This window comes from Protobothrops mucrosquamatus, unplaced genomic scaffold, assembly GCF_001527695.2.
Source record: "Protobothrops mucrosquamatus isolate PMUCROS unplaced genomic scaffold, P.Mucros_1.0 scaffold2078, whole genome shotgun sequence".
NCBI lineage: Eukaryota > Metazoa > Chordata > Lepidosauria > Squamata > Viperidae > Protobothrops > Protobothrops mucrosquamatus.
The window spans coordinates 1-23,083 of NW_015388182.1; the positions used below are offsets into that span (position 1 = coordinate 1).

Consider the following 23,083-nt stretch of genomic DNA (forward strand, 5'->3'; position numbering starts at 1 on the left):
GGTAACCAGAGATTCTCAGAACTGCCGTCACTAAGCAGATTGGCTACATGATGTTGTGCTTTAAAACCACATTGCTTAGTGATGGAAATTCAGGTCCTAATTACCCATCACTAATTGAAGACTATAGGTTATGATGTCAATCTCTCAATAAATTTTCCCCCTTGCTGCATGCTTTAAATACTGAACTTACCCTTCTCCTTTGCTACCCGATTCATCACAATGGAGTCTGTAACATCTAACAAAATAGCAAAGTCAAGACCAGGTGGATGCACAGGGGGCTCTTTTGGAGCTGCAGGGTCTATAACCAGTGTGGGCTTTTTCAAGTTTATTGTATTAGTTTCTGTCTGGTCTGGATCTCGTCCGGTCAATGCTTTTTCAAGCAGTTTAGCCTGATTCAGTGTCATTGGGAATCCATCCATGATCCAACCCTTTTCTGGCTGTAGCCGACTAAATCAAAAAAGGGAGGCAGGGAGGGAGGGAGCAATCAATAGATCAAGACCAAAAATGAAATATATTTGGAAGAAATTATTAAACTCTAACTAAAACAACATCCTTTGAAATTTGCCCCTTCTTCCAATGCTACATTTAAAATTTATATTTTGGAATTCTGATACATCAAAAGCATAGATCCTGAGAGTAAACCCACTTTGGTCAATCTTTCCACAGTTGGTGCTCTTCAAATGAGTTAAAATTAAGAGCTTTTCTCCACTTTTATCAACCTGTGACAAAAACATGCCCCCCAAAACATTTTTCTTTTGTGTCTTCAAAATACTCCCACATGACACCTGAGGCAGTGTTGTCTTTGCTTACACTGGCATTACATTAAAATTTTCTTCCTTTTCCTGAGAAGCTTTGTTATGTCACAGCCTGGTGCTCTTCACTTTAATCAGTGATATAATGAAGTCACCAGTAGAAGGCAGGTGGGCCTGTCTTCTCCCCTCCAGTACCTGGGCATTGGCTTCAAGGGACTTTATTATTTCCCAAATCTAATTCTTTCAAAATGGGCTTTCGACAGTACTGGAATGGGGTGAACAACAGCTAATTGGTGTTGTCAGGATGCATGTGCTACACAATGAAACTGGGAGAGAAAGGGTGGAAAGTGAATGTCCAATTGAATGAAATACCTGCATGCCACAAATACGACTAAACTTGGTGGAATGCAAAAAGCAAGAAGGCAGATGAGTATCTCTGGGGCAAATATATCAATACTGAAGTACTGTACATTGAATCCTATTGTGATTCGCCTCCTGGTGGAAGTATATATTGAGTTGCTTACAGGAACTGATAATGTGAAAATAACACTGCATTCTACAAGTAACAAGACTATTGCAATGTACTAAATTTTTTGGAACTTGTAGAGACTGACATATCTCTGCCTCAATAAATAAAGAAGAACAGGCCAAGTATTTAGGAAAACTATATTTGACTGAAAAGCTACATTTGACTTTGAGAGTCAAAACCCAGGCAAATCAAGATTAGAAACACTTCATAAAATAATCCTTTCAGCCTACATAATCACAATAATTTAACTTGTCTAAATAATTATTGTCTAATAATTTCATCAAAATCATTTAACTTGTGTAAACATTAAAGGAGAGCCGGTTTGATGTAGTAGTCGTAAGGCATCAGCCTAGAAACCAGGAAATTGTGAATTCTAGTCCTGCCATAGTCTGAAGTCAGCTGGGTGACTTAGGACTAGTCTCTCTCTAATTGGATTAGAAGACCTTGGAGGTCCCTTCCAGCCCAATGATTCTGTGTTCTCTCTCTCAGCTTTAGGAGGCAGCCACAGGCAAGTTACCTCTGAAAATATTGCCAAGAAAACTGCAGGGACTCCTCCAGGAAGTAGCCAAAAGTTAAGACTGATTCAAAGGGACAAAAACTAAAACTGAATTAATGATTGTGAGGACTACAATATATTAGACCCCACTTACAAACTTGCTCAAGGTAAATAAAACAAATCTAAAATGAAAATGTAGGAAACATAACATTACAGGTAATCTTCGCTTAATGATTCGTTACTTAGTACCCATTTGAAGTTTCAATGGGCCTCCCCAGAGCTGTTTATCACCTGGTTCCAGAACCTATACACAGGCACACCAGTCACGGGACGGTAGTTTGGATGCTTGGCAACCATTTCACTTTTATGGCTGTTTGCAGCATCCTAGAGTCATGTTATTTTTGACAGGTTGTCAGTTTCTGCTGTTTATTTTTATTTCCCAGCAAAAACGCCCATTGAAGAAAATGGGTTTGCTTTAAGGACTGCAGCATTCACTTAGCGACCGCCACAAAAAAATCATAAAATTGGGCACAGTTGCATGGTAACCCGCTTAGCAACCTCCATAACTTATGACTGTAATTCCAAACTCAATTACGTTCTAAGTTGAGGACTACCTGTGCACCATTTGTTATTTGCACCAAGCACTGTTTTGTTTGTTTCATCTTGCAGAAATGTGGATATATTTTCCTTATATGCCATTTCAGAACCACAAAACTCTGAAAGCTAGACCGTGAATATAAACTTAATGTTATGATTAATATTTCCTGTCTGGGTAAACAAGCTCTTATTCCGTTTAACAGGAGACTATTTCAAGACTAATTTAGGCATCTTTACATTGACAAAATCTGACTCTACCATTACATAAAAGTTAAGCAGACACCTATGTCATACCTAATAGCTTCCACCATGATGCCAACTAGTAATTCATCTGGAATCTTTTTTCCTTTCTTTAACAATGTCTCTGCTCCTGCACCAAGCTGAGCACGAAGAGAAAGCTGTGGAATTTATGAGAGATATTTAAAAAGACATTCAAGTTTAGTAAAAACACAATCTTTTCCCACATGTGCGCATTTCTTTATTAAACTTAAATCCCACCCTTCTGCTTAAAACAATAACAATGATTTTTTAAAAATGAAATGTGAACTATGGGATGCAGAATTCTAATTAGAACATAAGAACAAATCATTCAGAAAGACATCACTACCTGGAATTCTTATTTTAATATGGAGAGAAAATAATTGACTTATTTTGAATAGTTTAATGTTGCTACAATGTTGCTGAGTTTAGCTTCTGAAAAATCCCAGTGATAGTTAAAAAAGGTGGAATAGTTGCATAGGTATAAAATATGTTTTCTTCAGTTTGGTCGACAAATCCAATCACACTTACATATATTTATATAATATCCACAGACGTATAAAATTGTCTGTGGCTTATAGCATCAAAACGTTCTTTCCAATTTTTAGTTGATACAACTTTCTAAGTTGGAAATTATTGTTTCTATTCTATTTTCTGGAACAAGAAAAATAAATTGTATATTGATTGATGTCTATTTTGCACCTTCAGCTTTCAGACTTTTGTGAGAAACAACCTTAATAATTAAATATAACAGAAGTTAAAATCCAGTTCATACTTTGGTTAATTCATCCTCATCCTCACTTATCTCCATTTGGTCAACCATCACAGCAGAGCTTGGTTTCTCAATAATTTCTAGGAACAGTAAAATACCAAAAAGCAAAACAATTAGGATTTGGATATTAACATTAATTCTTAGTGCATGGTCTACCACTCTCTGTACCAAACGCATCTTGAAAACTGATTTATCATCAAGTATGGCATTTTTAAAGATACATAATAAAATTTAATACTAAGATGTACAAAAATGTTTATATATGTATAACATGAACTGAAATAAATGGATTACTGATGAATTTCTAAGTTCTGTCTGTTCACTGTTCCTTTCACTGTCTTTGTATCCAGCTTCCAAGAATTGTGGTATAACCAACATTTCTCAGTTTGATTCCTAAATTTCATCATGGTTACAGCTTTCAGATTAGCTATAACTCTTCTCATTCCATCACATTATTATCATGATCAAGTTCACATTATTTAGCATCTGATCTGACAGCCAGTTTGGTATAGAGGTTAAGCCAGGGGTAGGCAACCTTGGCTCTTTTATGACTCGTGGAGTTCAACTCCCAGAATTCCTGAGCCAGCCATGCTGAGGGGAAAGGGAGAGTTTCCAAGCTGAGCCATGCTGGCTCAGGAATTCTGGGAGCTGAAGTCCACGAGCCCTAAAAGAGCCAAGGTTGCCTACCACTGGGTTAAGCCATCAGGCTAGAAACCAGAAAACTGTAAGTTCTAGTCCTGCCTTAGACATGAAAGCTGGCTGGCTGATTTTCAGCCAATCACCAGGAGACTGACAGTTCTAGCCCTGCCTTGGGCGTGAAAGCCAGCTGGGTGACTTTGGGCCAGTCACTCTCATTCAGCCCTACTTAATTCATTTCCATGAATGAACATTTTGTTGATTTGAAAAAGTGGATCCTGCACTTGCAGGAAAAACATTAGAGAGAGAAAAAAATAGCATCTTATCACTGCATGTGAACTAAATGAATAAACCAAAACCATATCAACAACGTCTTTTAATACCCGTGTGCATGTTTATATCAGTAATACAGAAACATAAAAAAGCAGGTGAGCTAAAATAAAATATAGCTTTGCCAAAATTGAAAAACATATAAATAATTTTGAACTTAAAACTTTTTCTTCCAATGCAGAGAGAATGAGAATAAGTAGTTTGGAAGAACCCAACCTTCATACCATGAACATTGGCCATGCTTTATGATACCATCTCCACACACATCATGTGCCAAACAGTGCAAAATTCTGCTCCTGAAAGACTTATAATTTGTAGTTTTGTAAAGGACTTTGATGGTAAGAATCATTGCCCCAGCATTTTGCCAAACTTGTTGAAATTATTTGAGATAAGACTTTGTATTAATGTCTTTTAAAACTTTTAAAATTAAAGTTTTACAAAGTGATATATGTGGCAGCTTTACAGTAACAGAACTGTTGCAAAAACTTACAAATCCATATAAATTTTTCACAAATCCTGTTGTAAGGAGAAGGACCAAATGGACATAATGAATGAAAAAATGAATTAATGCTGCAAATCTGGGATACTTTATCTGGGCTGTATCTGCAACTACTATGTGGTGGCAACAAATTACAATATTTTGGAGCTCTATGCTCCAGGGGTGACCTGAATTTTTGCAGCCCTGATGTGGCAATTTTGGCAAAGTAAGAGTTTTATGTTTTGGCCATCTCATTTTAAGCCTGGTGTGGATGAACATTAAAATCCAACATCAGATTTTTATTTAAGGATTTACCTTTGGGCGCCTCTGAAATTTCTATGTTCTGTTCTGCTGACTCATAAGTTTTCAATACTATCAATGAAGCCTTAGAAGCCTCTTTCAGAACCTTTTCAAATAAGCAAAGAAATCATTAGCCATTTTTTTTGTCTATTTGCAAAACACTGGTAAATTTTGGAAAACAGTTTTGTAAAAATCAGCACTGAACAGCGTATATAATACTTTAAGAACTCAACAAGAATCCAATGAAAGAACATTATTAATACATTTTGATATGGTGTAGTATTGACACAATGGCTGGGTTCCTATTTTGGATTGAGCAAGAGCTGTTAACCCTAGTTTGTTGGGAAAGTACAATTTATTTATCAGTGTATTGGATTAATTCCCTTCCTTTCTGTCAATTTGATAAACAACAATTTATATATCCTAATGACTAGATTCAGACATTCAGGGGTTGTCATGAATCTAGCAGCTGTGGCTGATAAGCCAGGGTTTATTGCTTAAAAAAACCAATGCCTTAGCATGTTGCATGAAGCCATCCCTGTTCCTCCTGCTGGATAATGAAATTTGCATTGTTTTCCAGTTTCAAAGAGAATTCATGACATTGCTTTTTCTCCCAATGAAAACCAACCGTATGCAACCAATTGATCAGATGCCTTCAGTTCTCAATTCAGAAAAGGACAAAGACTCACAAGTTTAGAGGGGGATGTAAAAGATAAGCACAAACAAAATGGCAATGGATAACATATATATATTCTTGTGACCGACATGTTTTTATTAAATTTATAAGGCCACTCGATTCCTTCATGACTCTGGATGGCATATAGCAGGGGTAGGCAACCTTGGCTCTTTTATGACTCGTGGACTTCAACTCCCAGAATTCCTGAGCCAGCATGGCTGGCTCAGGAATTCTGGGAGTTGAAGTCCACGAGTCATAAAAGAGCCAAGATTGCCTACCCCTGGCATATAGTATGCAAACTATTTAAAACATTTAAGCCCTTCTCTGGATAGGGAGGGTCTCTACTTGATCGCTCATGCCTTGGTCATCTCCTGTTTGGACTATTGCAATGTGCTCTACGCAAGGCTACGCTTGAAATGTATCCAGAACCTTCAACTAGTACAAAATGCGGCAAACCTGGGAGCCCAAAGAATGGTGCACGTAACACCTCTGCTGTGTGAGCTGCATTGAGTGCTGCTCTGGTTCCGTGTCCAATTCAAGGTGTTGTTTATGACCTACATAGTATGGGGATTTAATGCTACAGAACTGTCTTCATTGCACTACATCATCCCATCCCACTCCATCAGGCAGGGAAGGTATATTATGGATCCCGCTAGCCAAAGAATTCCAACAAGCAGGGTCCAGGAAAAAAGCTTTCTCTGCTGTTGCCCCCCACCCTGTGAGGCGGGCCTCTATCTTGGCCTTCCACAAAGGACAAAAATATGCTCTATGTCCTTGTTTAGGGTGAACAATCTCTCAGTCAGTCAGGCTCTAAGACTAGATAATGACTTGATGGCACATAATTAATGTCATAAAGACTTCATTTTATTTGTTTGTTTGTATCACATCTTTATTATTTTTACAAATAACTCAAGGCAGGGATCATATTCAACACACTTTCCTCTTCCTATATTCCCTACAACAACAACCCTGTGAGGTAGGTTAGGCTGAGAGAGAGTGACTGGCTCAAGGTCACCCTGCTGGCTTTATGGTTAAGACAGGAGCTGAATTCACAGTCTCCTGCTTTCTAGCTTGGTGCCTTAACCTCTAAGACCAAACTGGGTGATTACCAGCACCTTGAATTGTAAAGGGGCAGCCCCATGTATAGCGTTTTGCAATAGTCTAGCTACACAATGACCAAAGCACGAGTGATTAGCCTAATAATCCAGGTATTGGATCATTAGATGAATTTGTGTGAATTCCTTTCTGGCTACAGTTGCCATCTACCTCCTTGAGCAAGAGCTGGGAGTCCAAGAAGACTTCCAGTTACACCCCAATCCTGAAGTGGGACTTAAGAGTAACATCCCTAAACCTGGATAATTCAAATAACCACAGGTATTCATCTTGTCACTGAACCATTAGAAAAAAGTATTATTTTCAATATATGAATACCAACTAAAACAAAAAAATTGTTTCAGGCAATGGAATTCAAACAGAGTTATTCTTACAAGGCACAATGAAAAATTGAGATTTACTCTATGAAGTTCTCCTGAGCAAACTTTACTGAAAATTATGGCAGCACGTACAAATAAACAGAGACTTTTGCCCTCAATCAACACTTTATGGATATATTTGGAAGAGGAAGGACACAATTTGAATGTTTTATTTTAATATCAATTGTTATAGGACAGCACACAGTCCTTGGAAGCACAATTTCAGTTTACCACTCCGTGCCAGATTTTACTTACATGTAGTTGATTCAAGGAAGAGTCTTCCATTGTGGCTGGAAATAGACTTTCAATTGCCATTTCATTTTCATGGAAGGATTTAATTGCCTCTGCAATCAATGCATCCAGAGATAGGACCTGGATATTAAAAACTGACACAGAGAGAACCAGGTTATAATGGGCTTACATTTTATGCCATCATAAAAAAACAGATCGTAGAGGGAAATGCAATCAGAGGAATGCTTTTCTATGTATCTTTATGAAAATGACAGAAATAATTTTCACTACTGTACTGCTCTTTATAGAACCAAATCCAAATTTTGGAAACCACGAGGATTAATAAAGTACATCATTCATGCCCAGGGAACATATACTTCCTGGCTTTGCCACAAAGAGCCATGAAATAGATAAGAAAAAGGCCCTTTTGTGGATTTGGGAAAACTCCAATCAGTTAGAATCAAAATGCTTATGGCACATGATATAAGAAGCTTAATAAGGAACTTTTCCTTCTAAGATTTAGGGATTTGAAGACACATCCTTAGGCATTTCAAAATTAGTTGCTGGGCAAGATAGTATCTCCTTTCAGAATATTTCATTGATCTATCCAATTGTTTGCTAATGCCATTTTAATTACTCCCAAGTAATTATGGAACTTCATTGGCGTGTCTGTATAAATAAATACTGATATTGTTTGTTTTGCAAGCTTTTATGCTTAATTGACAGTACTGTTTTCTAAACAAGATAGTATCTAAGAAGTCACAAATAGTTATTGGCATAATTTAATATGATTGTAGTCTTGAGGGGAAAGGAGTCATTTAGGTCATCCAACCCCCCTGCCCAGAGTAGGATTTAAATATTCTCAGCACATAATTAACTTCTGGTTGTCTGCAGTACTGATTCCATTGTTTAGCTGTTCTTGCTTTTTTTAATAACATTAAATCAGAATCCATCTTCTTTAGCTTAAATCTAGTGCTCTGTATCCTATAAGCTGGAACTATAAAGAGCAGGTCTTGATTAAGAAGCTCAAACAAAGTAGAACAATTACTTCCTGTGTATTCAATGACATCCAAGATGGGTGTCAAAACACCAAAATGATAGTTAATACATAGCAATGAAGGTTCTGTCCCTTTTCAATATGCATTGCTGATTTTAACCCTCCCTTGCATCATTTATAAATTCTTCTGGTGCAGTCTAAAATGGCATTTTCATAGCAGTATTACATTGCTGATTCTGTTATCAGCTTCTATATATAGACATTTTTAACAAATATTAACAATTCTGTGTGTGTTTGTGTGTACAGGTATACAGTATGTATATACATTACCCACATTCTCTCATATGCACATCTGTAAGATACAGCTGGTTTCTTAACACTGCACCTTTTTCTTTTAAACTTTATTGTTATTCTCAGCCATTTGTCTAATAATATTGTTTGATTTTTTTCTTTTGGAGAATAAGCTCTTTGATAAAGATTCCTTCCACATCTTCATCTAAATTATTAGACAGAAGAATGTATTGTCCAGGATTGAATCTTGTAAACTATTTGAGACTTCCTCCAGCTTGATGGGGAACTCTTGATGAACACTCTTCATATATAATTTTTGAGTTAGGTATGCCCCCACTTAAGTCTTGTGACTCTCAAGTACCAGAATGTCTTTGGGGATTGATGCTTTTTTATTGATTGATTCACTTAATTTATATGCTACTCCTCTCACCAATAAAGTGACTCAGAGTATATCCCTTCCCTGCAGTATATAACTGTTGCAACTGTTCCTTGGTGAGTTAATAACTAGGATGTTGATTGTTATTGAATGTTTGGGTTTGATTTTTTAGAATTCTATTTTGCTTTTGTTGTGCTACTCTGAGCCTTTTCAGAACTGAGTGTGACACAAATCACAGAAACATACAACTGTTTTTCTTGGTGCATAAAAATCGGTATGATCTGCATTAGATTCTTCCTTGATATCTAGGTAAGTTTGATTGGTCTCTAATTCTAGTAAGTATCTACTTTCTGCTCTTTCTGGTACTTTGTCAGTTTTCCAAATATTTCCTAAAGGAACTATATAAAGGTTCAGCCACTCCACCAGTTCCCTAGAATATAGAAACTTAAACTCATCCAAAATCAAGACATATTCCCTGACCATGTTTCTATGAACCTCAAATTACAATCCTACTCCTTTATTTTACTGATCACAAGCACTGTGAGAATGGATTCCTCCTATCACAAAAAGTGTGAGAATGGATTCCTCCTATCTTCAGTTTTGATCTACTCAACAATGGACACGCAGCCCTCCATAAACTGAAGAAACACATTACTCAGAGGGGGGGGAGGAAAGCCCTCTGTCCCACAGACAGTACAAAAGACATCAAGAGGAGAATAAATTCTAGGGAAAATAGAAATCCACCCTACCTTTTTCTAAGAAGTTTAAGCAGGTGGTTTTCCCGCTATAGAGCTTTCCCATAATGCAACCTTTCATAGGAAATGGAGAAAATATAGATGGTGGTGGTTCAGGTTCTGGGGGATGTACTAGTTCCATCAATCTGTGAATCACATGACCCAATATTACATTATCAGGAGGTGGTTTATTTACTCTGATCTCTTCAGGAGGGTACCACTCCTCAATCATAGCCTGTAGTAAGAGAAATCACAAAATAAAATGGAACATTTTGCATCCATCCAGGCTGCTGGAAAAAGGAACCAAATTGAAACACAATCCTATGGGTGTTTACTTAGCAGTAAATTCCATTGAGCTGTATAAGATATTATCTGAACAAAGGAAAAGGCTACAGCAAGTTATTTCATTTAAGATTCACAAGGCTTATAGCCATTAACAAAAATGGACCTTCCCCAACCTGGTACTGTCCAGATATCCAGTTACCCAGACTCCTATTCCCATAATTCCAAATTTTGGGCACGAGGGACTGGTTACATGGAGAGAGGTTTTTCCGTGGACTGGAGGAGGTGTGGTTTTGTATGCTGCCTGCATCTTGCAGATGGGCTTTCCTTGTTTGTGCAGACCGGTTGCTGGTATGCTGTGGCCAAGTACTGGTCCACAGACCGAGGGTTGGGGGCCCCTGGGCTCTGTAGACTGGTAATTTTAGAAATCATGTCCAAACAACCTATTGGGTTTCAGTTATAACAAACTCTCTGGAAGATGAGCCACTGTATTATGTATATTATGTGCAAAAGCTATGACCATGGCTTAATATTTTTCATCACTAACAAGAGAAGTTAATAGGCTTTGTTCATGTAATAAATTTCACCTGCTCATTTAAACCACAATAACTTAAGTTTCACTAGGAATTCTATCTTAACGACATAAATGACTTTCTTCCTCCTGTTATTACTAGCAAACTTGCTTTTGATTTCAGTGGTACTATAGGTGTATTATGATGTAATCAACACTTCCCATACTCATGTTCTCCAGTTGTGTTGACCATTCTTACTGAGAATTAAAGAAGCTGCAGTTCACCACATATAGAAGTTATGAGGTTAAGGAAGGCTGCCATAAATAAGCCACTTGAAAACAAACCACATTGAAGCAGATTGTTCTTACTACTATTAATAATAAAGGTCCATGTGATTTGTTGTTAGTATCAATTGGAGACATGAAGACCTTTTCCTTCTTCTCAATACGACTAGAAAGCTTGATTTTTTTTGTTTTAAACTTTAACTTAATTTACTAGGATTGGCTTATATTGTTAATATGAAAATTTTGTGAATAGGCTTGAAATTGAAGGAAGAACAAAGAATGATGCAATTTCCCTGGATTCTCACTCCTGTTTTGCAGCAGAAAAGGAAATTGATGAAATTTACTTTTTTGCTTTATGAATGGCAGTATCCTATAAGCAGAACTCTGTTCAATGGTTCGGGTACTGGATATACAGGTATGCCCAGGCATTTTCATTCAAAATCTCAAAGCATGAAATATTTGAATTTAGCTGCATTATACATTGAGAATGAATTATCTTTTCCCACGTCTAAACAAAATAAAACACCCATTAATGTTTCAATTTTACTAGCAAAAGTAAATAGTTTTCTCAGCCAAAGACTGTGTTTTGGGAAATGAGATTACAAAAAAAACCTAAGATATATTGCAACCTGCATTGTCAGATTTTCGCTGAGCATGGATGTTGAGAAAAACAATCATTTGCAGACTATATTTACTCTGCCAGCACAATTGAAACTTTTTGACGAAATAGATTTTCTCTTGTTCCAAGATCCCGTGTGCTTTTTTAAAATCTCTGGCCAGGGGACTTGCCAGGCCTAATTTCTGAACATATGTGGGAAGTGAAGAAACAGAAGATGGAAAGACTTGTAAAGACAGCCTTGGTGGAGATATGCAAGCCTCTTTTGCCTAGGCAACAGCACCTGTATACCTCTATCAAATATATCTTCCTTCTTTTCTATAAAACTCCAATGCATGAATACAAATCCAAGCACTAAACAGGGTGTAACCAGATGTAAATGAGCCAAAAGTGGAATTCACACATCCTTGCCAAAGCAGGACAAATAATTAATCTGATGTTGAGCAGTAATCAATAAAGGCTTATACCTTAATAAATTTCTCTTTTGAGATACCTCAAGTCTCTTTGTTGTTTGTACTTTGACAAACCACCTCTGGAATTTTTTTAAAAGGAGGGAGAAGAGCCTATTAACTTCTATTAACCTTAATACAGAATAGTTGAAATTCCTTCTGCTGTTGTTTGGACATGTCAGAGGCAGTTATCTTAAAATGTGGAGAGAAAGAAAGAGTGAAAGCTGGCCTCACCTTAGTGAAGACCTGAAAACAAAAAAGGACACACATAGGGGATTTTAAAAAAAGTCTCTAAGAAAGAGTGCATACAGGTAATTATAGGCATATTACTTATTACTGGTAGCTCTTTTTAAACTACCACAATGGGGACATGCTACTTGACTGTAAAATAAAGCAGTTGCTAAGTGAAACATTAAATTTTACTATAGCTTTCCTTTGTTTTGCAGACCTGCAAAGGTCAAAAATCCAAGGAATGGTTGCCAAGTTATTTTTTCATCACCATTGCGCTTGAACAGTTGCTAAACAAAGACTACAGGCAGTCCTTGACTTATGACCAAAATTGAGCCCAACATTTCTACTGTTAAGCAAGGCAGTAGTTATGAGTTGTGCCCCATTTTATGATCTTTTTGCCACGGCTGTTGAACAAATCATTGCAGTTAAATGAATCATGTGGTCGTTAAGCAAATCTGGCTTCATTCATTGACTTTGCTTGTCAGACTTGGCTAGGAAGGTTACAAATGGTGATCACATGACCTTGGGGACACTACAGATGTCATAAATACATGCCAGTTGCCAAGTGCCCAAATATTGATCATGTGATCATGGGGACTCTGCAACAGTCATAAATGTGACATGTCATAAGTCACTTTTTTCAATACCATTTTGAATGGTCACTAAACAAATGCATATAAATCAAGGACTACCTGTACTTGTAATTCAATTTTATGGCCACCCAGCATTTCTTTGGATGAATAGATGGAGGGAAGGATTGGTGGATAAATAGTGTCAGGCAATCTAAAGTCTAAAGAACTGAATTTGCTGAAGGATACTAAGAACAATCACCACAGAAGTTCCTTTACATTTATTTAAAATAAAACAAGTTTCACAGTAGCTCCTCAGTGAAGATAACAATATGCTAACAGATAAAAAAGACAAAGTTATTCAACTCCTAGTTTGATTTAGTCTTCTCCAAGGAAAAAAAAATGTGTTCAACAAGAAATTGCAAAGAACAGGACCAAAATTTGAGTATAATAAAATCACGCTCAGGAAATATGTTTTTACTTTGAATTAGTTAAATCTCCAAGGCCACTACCAGATATCAATGGTCTGGCAAAAATCTTTCAAAACTTGTAAAATACTAGTGTGGTACCTGATGATTGGAAGACACCAAATGTTTTTTCCTCTCCTCAGCTAAAGGTTGAGGATACTTGACTTGGTATTAGTACTTGTGAAAAAGATTTGGTATAGTAATTACAAACTAAATGATTGCAATTACAAAAAAAGCAGATACAGTTACAGGCAGCATCAACGAAAGTACAATTTCCAAAATCACAGGAAGTAGTAACTACAGATTACTCTGCACTGTTGTTAGCCTATATCAAATATTCTATTGAATACTGGGCGGCACATAATTGTTTACTGCACAGAACAAATTAAATTGAATTGCAATATTAATTATGTTGACTGATGTCACAATACTACAGAATACATATATAGTACCTGATTTTTTTGTTTAGTAACAGAACTAGTTAATTAAAAAAACAAAAATATGTCTGGATTTTTGTTGTACATTGCCAAATAATTATTAAAGGAATAGATTTAAGTTTTGTGAGTCTGCTTAGCTCTAAGTCAATCTCTGATTTAGGAAAAACATAGTTGGCTGTTATATCCAAAATGGACAGATACATTTTTAATTTTCTCACCAATGTAACAGTAGAAACCAGTTGTAACTTTTTCTCACCATAAAGTAATAAATTCAAACCATGTTTGCTAGTTCAAGTGTAAATAGAAATGATGCAGTACTCTAACCATGTTAGGAAGTGGCTCCAGGTGCAGAGTGGAAAAAGAATCATAGACAAAGGGGCACAACTTGTTATTTCTTACAACTCTTAGCTTGCATAATCAGAAACATGAGCTATGGCTGAGCTCAAACAAACAACCCTCAATTTCATAAATTAGAAATAAGTGCATATCCTTATCTGCTGCTCCAAACCATCTCACATTAGCTTTGATGAAAATATTCTGGGTTCTATTAAGCCACAATTTTCTACTTTATTTAGATAATGTAGTGTTTCTCAGCCTTGGCAACTTTAAGATATATGGACTTCAACTCCAAGAATTTCCCAGTCAGCTGGTGAATTCTGGGAGTTGAAGTCCACACATCTTAAAGTTGCCAAGGCTGAGAAATACTGAGATAATGAATGCCAATTAACAAACCAAGAGAAGAAGCCATGAAGAGACAGGAAGAAGGGGAGGATTATTCAGTAACAATGTTTAAGGTTTCATATATTTAAAAACATTCATCAATGTTGTAAAGCTGTTCAAAACAAACTGTAAGCATGTGATACATTTGCAAACTCACTAAGCATCCTCTTGGTTAGGACTGGGAAAACAGACTGGTAAAGAATTGGAACAATGTCTCCTGAATCAAATTAAGCGTTACAGAAGATGCAGCCATACTGTTCTTAGTTCAAGACTGAATACACAACTGAAAAATAGCAAGCAGCATTTTGGGCTATAAATATACACAATAATATGGCAACAATTCCCCATGCCCCCCCCCCAAGAAGTTCTGGATGCTCCAACACTGGAAGTTTTTAAGAAGAGATTGGACAACAATTTGTCTAAAATGATATAGGGATTCCTGCCTGAGCGGGGGGGGGGGGGGAGTTGGACTAGAAGACCTCCAAGGTCCCTTCCAACTCTGTTATTCTCTTAAAATTAGCTTTTTAAAATGAATACCTATCGTATAAACAGCCTATACTTACATGTGCCATTGAGGGGCAGAAAGACAAGATAGGCTATGTACAATTTGCATGTTTTAAGTGTACTGAGTGAATTTCATCAAAGATTATCCCAACATTTTATGAATATATATTTCACCCAGTGTTATATTTAGCTTGGGAGTCAACAGCCTATGTCTATTAGACCTATGATTTCAACTCTTACCAGCCTTAGCAGCATACCAATAGCAAGGAACTCTGGAATTGTACTCCAAATGTCTGGAAGACATCAGATTAGCTACTATGAATTTATAGTAAACATTATTGTAGTTTACAGAACTAGAGATGACCAGAATTTGCATGTAAGTTATTACAAATAATTTCATGCAAGCAGGAAAATAAGCAAGAGGTCTGCTGGATGAAGAAACGGTAGCCCATTAATGTTTGGAACTATATTTACTAAGTTGTTTTCTGTAGGATTTAATGAAGAAAAACTATAGGAGATCTTTCAGGATCACTTCTACAGGTGATGAATCCATAGACTGAATGGAAGTTAAATCAGATACACTTAATTGCCATGAAAATCAATGACTTAAGTTTTACCAAGAAAGTCAATAGAAGCCACCTTAGCTGGAATCCAACCTGTTATTTATTATTAACTAATTATTTATTAACTAATTGCTTTTTAAAAGTAACTGCCAGTACTTTGAAAAGAGATATCCTCAGATATCCTAAAAAACTGAAAACAGCAACCAAAATCGCCAAAACATCTCTAGGTAAAAACCACTTTGAAAACAGAAGATCATCATATTCCAGTCATTGTGGAGTCCTTGGTGCTCTCTGACCCTGGTTGTCTGCTTGCATATATTTCATTATCCAATAAGGTAACATCATCAGTGCTAGTGAGTGTGGGGTTTGCTCCATTTTATACAGTAGCTTGCCTGCAGTGTTGAAGAGGCTATGGCTTTTTTTTGGTAGTTCCTTGATTAGAGTGTTTTTCACTTCATTGTGTGTCTGGTGTTAATCCCTGCTTATCTGGGTGTTGGTTGCTGAACAGAATATGTTCTGGACTTTCTGCTTCCTTCTTAGCTTTTCATTGTCTCTTTTGAATTGTATACAAAGATGTCTATTGGGTTGATTTGTCTGAATGCCGGGCTTCCAGGAATTCTCGAGGATTTTTGGAGCTTGGATTTACCAAATTTATCAACCTGGATTTGATGATTTAGTTGGGTTGCTTGATTTTATTTACCAAGCTAAATCCAAAACCAGGGAATTCATGCTACTGTATATAAATAGAGAGCACCTTCTTTAGCACTGATGATGTTATATAATTGGGTAATGAAACATCTGCAAGCAAACAACCATGCTCAGAAGGCATGAAGAACTTCTATTGATTCCAGGCATTACAGTTCCTTAATGTTCCTTAATGAAATAATATTAAAGAATTATACTGTATATTGTTTTGATATACAGTATCAAATACTGGAATGTATTTAGTAGTACAGGTAGTCCTTGAGCACGACCACAATTGAGCCCCAAATTTCTGTTGCTAAGTGAAAGAATTGTTAAGTGAGTTTTGCCCCATTTTACAACCTTTCTGACCACAGTTCTTAACTGAATCACTGCAGTTGTTAAATTAGTAACGTGACTGTTAAGTGAATCTGGCTTTCCCATTGATTTTGCTTGTCAGGAGGTCGAAAAAAAGTGATCCCATGACCCTGGGCCGCTGCAACCGTCATAAATATGAGTCAGTTGCCAAGCGCTTGAATTTTGATCACATGACCACAGGGATGCTGCAATGGTCACGTGAAACAGCCATAAGTCCCTTTTTTCAGGGCCGTTGTAACTTCAAACTCAATGAACTGTTGTAAGTTAAGGACTATCTGTAACCACTTTTTAGGGCTCAGAAAAGCGTTTGAAAGAGGTGCTTCGAGAACGTGCAAGAGCACCAGCAAAGCATCTCACTCTGAACCACTAAAGCAACTGCAAGGCTCGTGCAAAGCTTGGGCAGTCGTTTTGCAAAAGTATGTGAAGACATCAGGAACAGCTTGCGAAGCAGCCACATGAGCCTTGCAAAAGATACAACTGATTATCAATGCAAAGACTGCTTGGTTTGCTCTTTTACACAGCCGTATCTCTCTTCAGTTTTTGCCATTACTTTGGCACTAGAAGTAAAGAAGCTCTGACTCTTCCAGATTACATTTCCAAGCAAGTAATCTGTGGCATCAAGATTGCAAATTGCATAAAACCACATTTTTATTTTAGTGCTATTTTTATGCTTAAATGAATTATCTACAATTCTACAGAGAAAAGAAATACTGAATATGAAGTTGTCTTACATCAGTGCAGACCGTTAGTTCATCCAGCTGAATAATGTGTCTCCATAGAGATGATGTTGATAATGATTCTATGGGGATTTGAGATAGGACATTTTCTGAGCTCTACTGAAAGTTACCAGAAATTTTATTTGGATCTTCCTGCGCAAAAAAAACATGCTTTTCTCTCCAAACTGTGTCCTTTCCTCAACCACGCTAATAGTAACAGTTACACTGCCAAGTTTGTAGATTACATGGTTTGTAATTTGGGGTATGCTGTTTTTATGTCTTCCTCCCCCAAGTGCACTTTAATAAATTTGCAAATAAACAAGCACAATGCCCTTACATTTGCAACTACATTAATTCCCCCCTTTCTTTTATGGAATCCTATGGATTCCATAAAATGCTAAATAAACAGGAAGAATCTTATAAACCTGAACAAAAATGGAAACTTATAGGCTGAGAATGTTTTTTAAAATGGTTGATACAAGAAATGACTGGTGGCAGCTGACCATGATATGATCATTTCAGCACAAAGTATTTTTTGTCTATTCAGAACATTAATATATTGTTTATAGTACAAAGAAAGAAGCTGTTCCACATTGACTGTCCAGAATATGTACAAGCCTACTTTCTGTTGGAAACCAATACACTTATTGCCTATGATTATTTAATCAGGCACTTATATCACTATCAATAAAAATGGATTATAAGTAGAGCCAACTATCTGGGCTGCAGTTATCTGGACCATTAGAAGCAAAGTCAGGTTTTTCAATAATTCTGTGCAGTCATCTAGTGGCCACCTGGGTTGTTGCAGCCAGATAAGGTAGCTCAACTAAAGAGTTACATTGAGAAAAATAATTCAAACATTTTCAAATAAAGGATGTTTTGAAATTTAGAAGCTATCTGTCCACAGACCTTAGTTTTTCTTTCTGTGTAAATAGGTTACACATAAAGATGTATATGTTACCACAGGTAGTCCTCGACTTACAATAGTTCATTTAGTGTACTGAAAAAAAGTGACTTATGACCGACCATTGCAGCATCCCCATGATCACATGATCAAAATTCAGATCATGATCAAAATTGCAGTGTCCTGGGGTCATGTGATCCCCTTTTGCGACCTTCTGACAAGCAAAGTCAATGGGGAAGCCAGATTTACTTACCAACCCGTGTTACTAACTTAACAATTGCTATGATTCACTTAACAAATGTAAATGGGGCAAAACTCAGTTAAAAAGTGTTTCACTTACCAACATAAATTTGGAGCTCAATTGTGGTCGTAAGTCAAGGATTACCTGTAGTTGATGCAGCTGCTACTTTCACATGGCATGGCTGCATGCTGTCTGTAACATGTTAGCATGAACTCATTTTTTTGCTACATTTTTTTGCTCATTTTTCTAATACAGGCAGCACTAATGTGGTTCCTGCTTAGATGATCGGCATGCTAGTGATAACTTCAGTCTTTGACATCTTGACTAGAAGGAAAAAAGCAACTCTAAAATAATATATGGATCACACTGAAGATAAAAGGCATGATATACCTATTCATTTCAGTGGAGCAATGTAATCCTAATAGATTAATGCAGAAGCATCTTGGGAATTTATCACTGTAACTCTGATGAACAAAATAGGGCATCTTTTTAAAATATATATAATTTGTTGTATGAACAAAGAAATAACCTTCACTTTCAGAAATAAGAAAGAAGCTAAATTGTTTTGTGTTAATTCAAAAAGACCGCACAGACTCTAAAACTTACAACTTGATGAAAATAAAATGTACCATTTGTGTTCAGGATGTGGGTACAAAAAGAACATATAAATGTGGTTTCCCAAACAAGATAAAAAATAAACATACAGGCTATTTATGAAGATAGTGCAGACAAGCTGATAGAAAAAATCCAAACCCAACCCAAATAATATATTTTTTTTTTCTCAGTGCAGTTGAGCTGCAAATAGAGGAATCTGAAAATAAGGCATAAAGAATGGAAATCAAAAAAGGCAAATATTCAGAATTCAATTATTTAATCATGTCTGCTTTGACAATGGAATGGGAGAGAGGGAATTTATATTTAAATATATACTTACCTTTTCAAAGAATCCTAAAAAGAGATAATGATAATTCTGAGAACTGCCTATTATAAAACTAAAGATACTGAAATGAACTGCTCTTAAGATAACAAGAATTGTACTAGAAAATACCAATGAAAGAAGACCACTCATTCAGTGACAGACAGTGTTTATTTCACATTAGGTTTTGTGTATTACTTTGCATTAACATTTTCTAGCACACTGTAACGTACTACAGCTTAATTTCTATTTAAGTAAAGTATCACAGCCTCAGAACTCTTGCATATTATTGTTATTGCTTATGAGGGGCAATTGAAAGGACTGTGGCAAATAATCATCCAGAGTGGCATGAATCAGTGCATTGCCAAATCCTAGAAAAACAGAATATAAAGTACATTTAATTCTGCCAAAATGCTTATTATGCTAATATGAAATCTAGGCATCAATCACAAAACAAATGTGATGTTCATGAACAATGATTTTATGAGCTATATATTCTTCCACTAGGCCATATCAGTTGGGAGTACCTTATATTCATCATAATCTTTCTCATCTAGCAAATTAATTTTGTCCAGTTCTATTAATTGTTCTGGAGTTGGCTCAGCTGGCAAATCGCTGATGTCAGCTTGCTCATAAATTGGCTTTCCTTTTAAGAAAATTTCCTTCCAGTCACGCATTAGCTTTGCAGGAATTAAACTGTGGAAATCAAGAAAAACAAAATTGTATTTAGTATAAAGGGAACATGCTTTTAATCAATGAAAGTGATCAATGGTTACATGAAATATGGAACATAAGAAATAACTCTGAAAAGAGGAAGACACAGTGAATTTTGTCAAAAAAAATCCATTTACACAAAATGGCTCAATTACACATTAGGAAGATCAGTTTTTACCCCAATTAACTTGGGAATTGGCTGTTGAAATATTATTTTATATTCAAACTGTTGAAAACAAACAAATGGGCAGGAAATTGAAGTAATTGCAAATAATCATTGCTAAAACATATGTTATCTTTTATGAATAGTAGCTTGGGAATGACCAGTGCTTTTTTTGTAAAAACAAAAGGTGCCGGAACTCATACATGTCATACAACCCGCCTTGCCTACCCTACAAGGTTCCATCCAAAAAAGGTGCTGGAACTCCGTTCTGGGCGTTCTATGAGAAAAAAAGCCCTGGGAAAGACTACCGGTAGTTGCTTAATGAATTGTAAAGCTTTTTTACAGTGCATAAACAAAATTTTTGTTCTTTTCCTTCCTCTCTTCCTCACCTAAATCTCAATTCAGTTTTGTTTCTCTTTCTCTTTCATACCCACTTTTTATTCTTTCTTGCTACTGCTGAAAAGAATAAAAGGAGTATGTATCTGTGTTTCTGTAAATTGGTCTGTATCTGTGCCTGAAAGTTGCTTGTGGTTAGTAATAGTTAATAGCCGTAGTGATTAGTTAATAGCCTGGTGGCACAGAGGTTAGAATTTAGTATTGCAGGCAAACTGTGCCCACAGCCTGGAGTTTCATCCTGAGGTTGACTCAGCCTTCCATCCTTCCTAGGTTGGTGAAATGAGAACCCAGATTGTTAAGGGCAATATGCTGACATTGTAAACCACCCAGAGAGTGCTGTAAAACACTAAGGAGCAATATATGTCTATGTATAAGCTATTGCTATTATGTATATGATATGGTTGGTAAATGTAAACATGGATATGATTTATAAATGTGATTCCTTCTTTTATAGGCAATTAATGCTAATCAATTATTAACTGTTATTTTTTATTCTGTTCCTGTTTAGCAATAGCAATAGCACTTAGACTTATATACCACTTCATAGTGCTTTACAGCACTTTCTAAGCAGTTTAGTGTCAGCATATTGCCCCCAACAATCTGGGCCTTCATTTTACGGACTTTGGAAGGAGCTGGTTGGGATCGAACTGGTGGCTCTGTGGACAGAGTTAGCCTGCAATACATTCTAATCACTGTGCCACTACAGCTCTGTTTAGGAACATGGCTTGGTAGACATAATATACTTACCTACACATGAACATATATAAAGAAAAACCTTGCATACATTTGGCTGGGAGAAAAAATGTCTAAACTTGATTTCAATTGGAGTTCATAAGTCAGGAATCTGGATATTGCACAAGATATCTGCCTCTAGAGGGACAAGGTGTATCAATCTACTCTACCTGGAGGATCTCTGAAATTCAGGGCATCAATATTCCAGATAAATATACTAAGCAAAATGAAGAGGCAACAGACAGCTAACGATTGTATATGTTCATCCATGCTCTCATTTTTTTTCCTCTGGCCAGGAATATTTCCAGTGGTATTATGTCAAAAAGAAGCAACTGCTAAATTTGGATCAATCCAAATTAAGCTCAATTAGTCAAACAGATCTGGGATTTCATTTTAGAATGAACATGGGTACTATCTGACAAGGTTTTATTTTAATATTTTTCACTTAAGAAAATTATTCTGGACACTATTCTGAATATGTGTATGGGGGGAATTTGATCAGAAATATTTGATCAATAAAATGACAAAAAAACAGATGGGCTTATCTGGAATTATTTTTATTTTACTAAGAGTATACAGTTTGTGATTATTTGAAATAATGCATTAGATTGTTGAGTATATCTCAGCATAACATCTAACAGTAGATGTGTGTGTGTGTGTGTGTGTATACATATATACAATAGTCTTATCACAAAAACAACTATACAACTAAATGTTCTTTGGTATTATTCTTGTCTGGTATTGTTGACTAATGTTATACTGAGCATTAATTGCATAATTTAAGAAATAACTCATTCCCAACTTTTCTAACTGATAGATAGCACAAAAATATTTTGAAAAAATCTGTATGGTAGATATTTTTAAGGCAGTGTGTTTCTCTGTCTTGGCCACTTGAAGATATCCCAGAATTCCCCATCCAGCATGCTTTTTCAAGCAGCCAAAGTTCCACAGTGACCAAGGCTGAGAAGCATTGCTTTAAGTTATGTAACTTATATGGAGCTGCAGGTAAATGTACATACAATACCCATTTTGGTGGGAGGAAATGCTGGGAAATGGCATTAACCACTCTAATGGGTACCATCCAAAGGAAACTCAGGTTAGAGTTCATTCTTTAACTTTCCTATAGCTTATTTAATTAAATGTTTATAACTCAGTTGATAGCAGTCTGTTAGAGTGGATTATAATAACTAATATCAACAGAAACAACCTAAAGAAAACTATGAGGCACAACTGCTTTCCCTCGTCCCAAATTTGGATCAATCACTAGATTTTTACAAGGTGATGAAATAAAAGTAAACTAAGGAGGATTTCACCTTGATGCCAGGACAAAAAGACTCTTTATAATTAGTGGATTCATCTGAATTTGGTTTTTCTTAAATCTCCACATGGTGAGCTCACACTGGGTAGGTTGAAGAGGACATCTCAACAGATCTCAGCAATTGTTCCTATATATTGAGTTCTCAAGCCCAAATTTTACTCAGGCTTCATTGCTGTTTTCTCATCTACACGCCTGAGGATCAAATTGAAGCGAACTAATTGAAGAGCAACAAAGATGATTAGGGGACTGGAGGCTAAAACATATAAGGAACGGTTGCTGGAATTGGGTATGTCTAGTTTAACGAAGAGAAGGATGAGGGGGGACATGATAGCAGTGTTCCAATATCTCAGGGGCTGCCACAAAGA

At 36.3% G+C, this 23,083-nt stretch overlaps 1 protein-coding gene across 1 annotated transcript in view; it reads right to left on the reverse strand.

The window, feature by feature from the left end:
• Positions 1-190: 190 nt before the first annotated feature.
• Positions 191-23,083, reverse strand: part of SPEF2 (sperm flagellar 2) — a gene marked incomplete at its 3' end in the record, with an annotated part of 46,019 nt that continues 23,126 nt past the window's right edge. Inside the window, exons 10-16 of the mRNA XM_015824013.1 lie at positions 19,923-20,091; positions 9,941-10,160; positions 7,552-7,682; positions 5,164-5,254; positions 3,408-3,484; positions 2,669-2,772; positions 191-447 (exon numbers count right to left, since the gene is read on the reverse strand). Of these exons, the coding sequence (XP_015679499.1) occupies positions 191-447; positions 2,669-2,772; positions 3,408-3,484; positions 5,164-5,254; positions 7,552-7,682; positions 9,941-10,160; positions 19,923-20,091 (1,049 nt within the window). The remainder of the gene's footprint in view (positions 448-2,668; positions 2,773-3,407; positions 3,485-5,163; positions 5,255-7,551; positions 7,683-9,940; positions 10,161-19,922; positions 20,092-23,083) is intronic.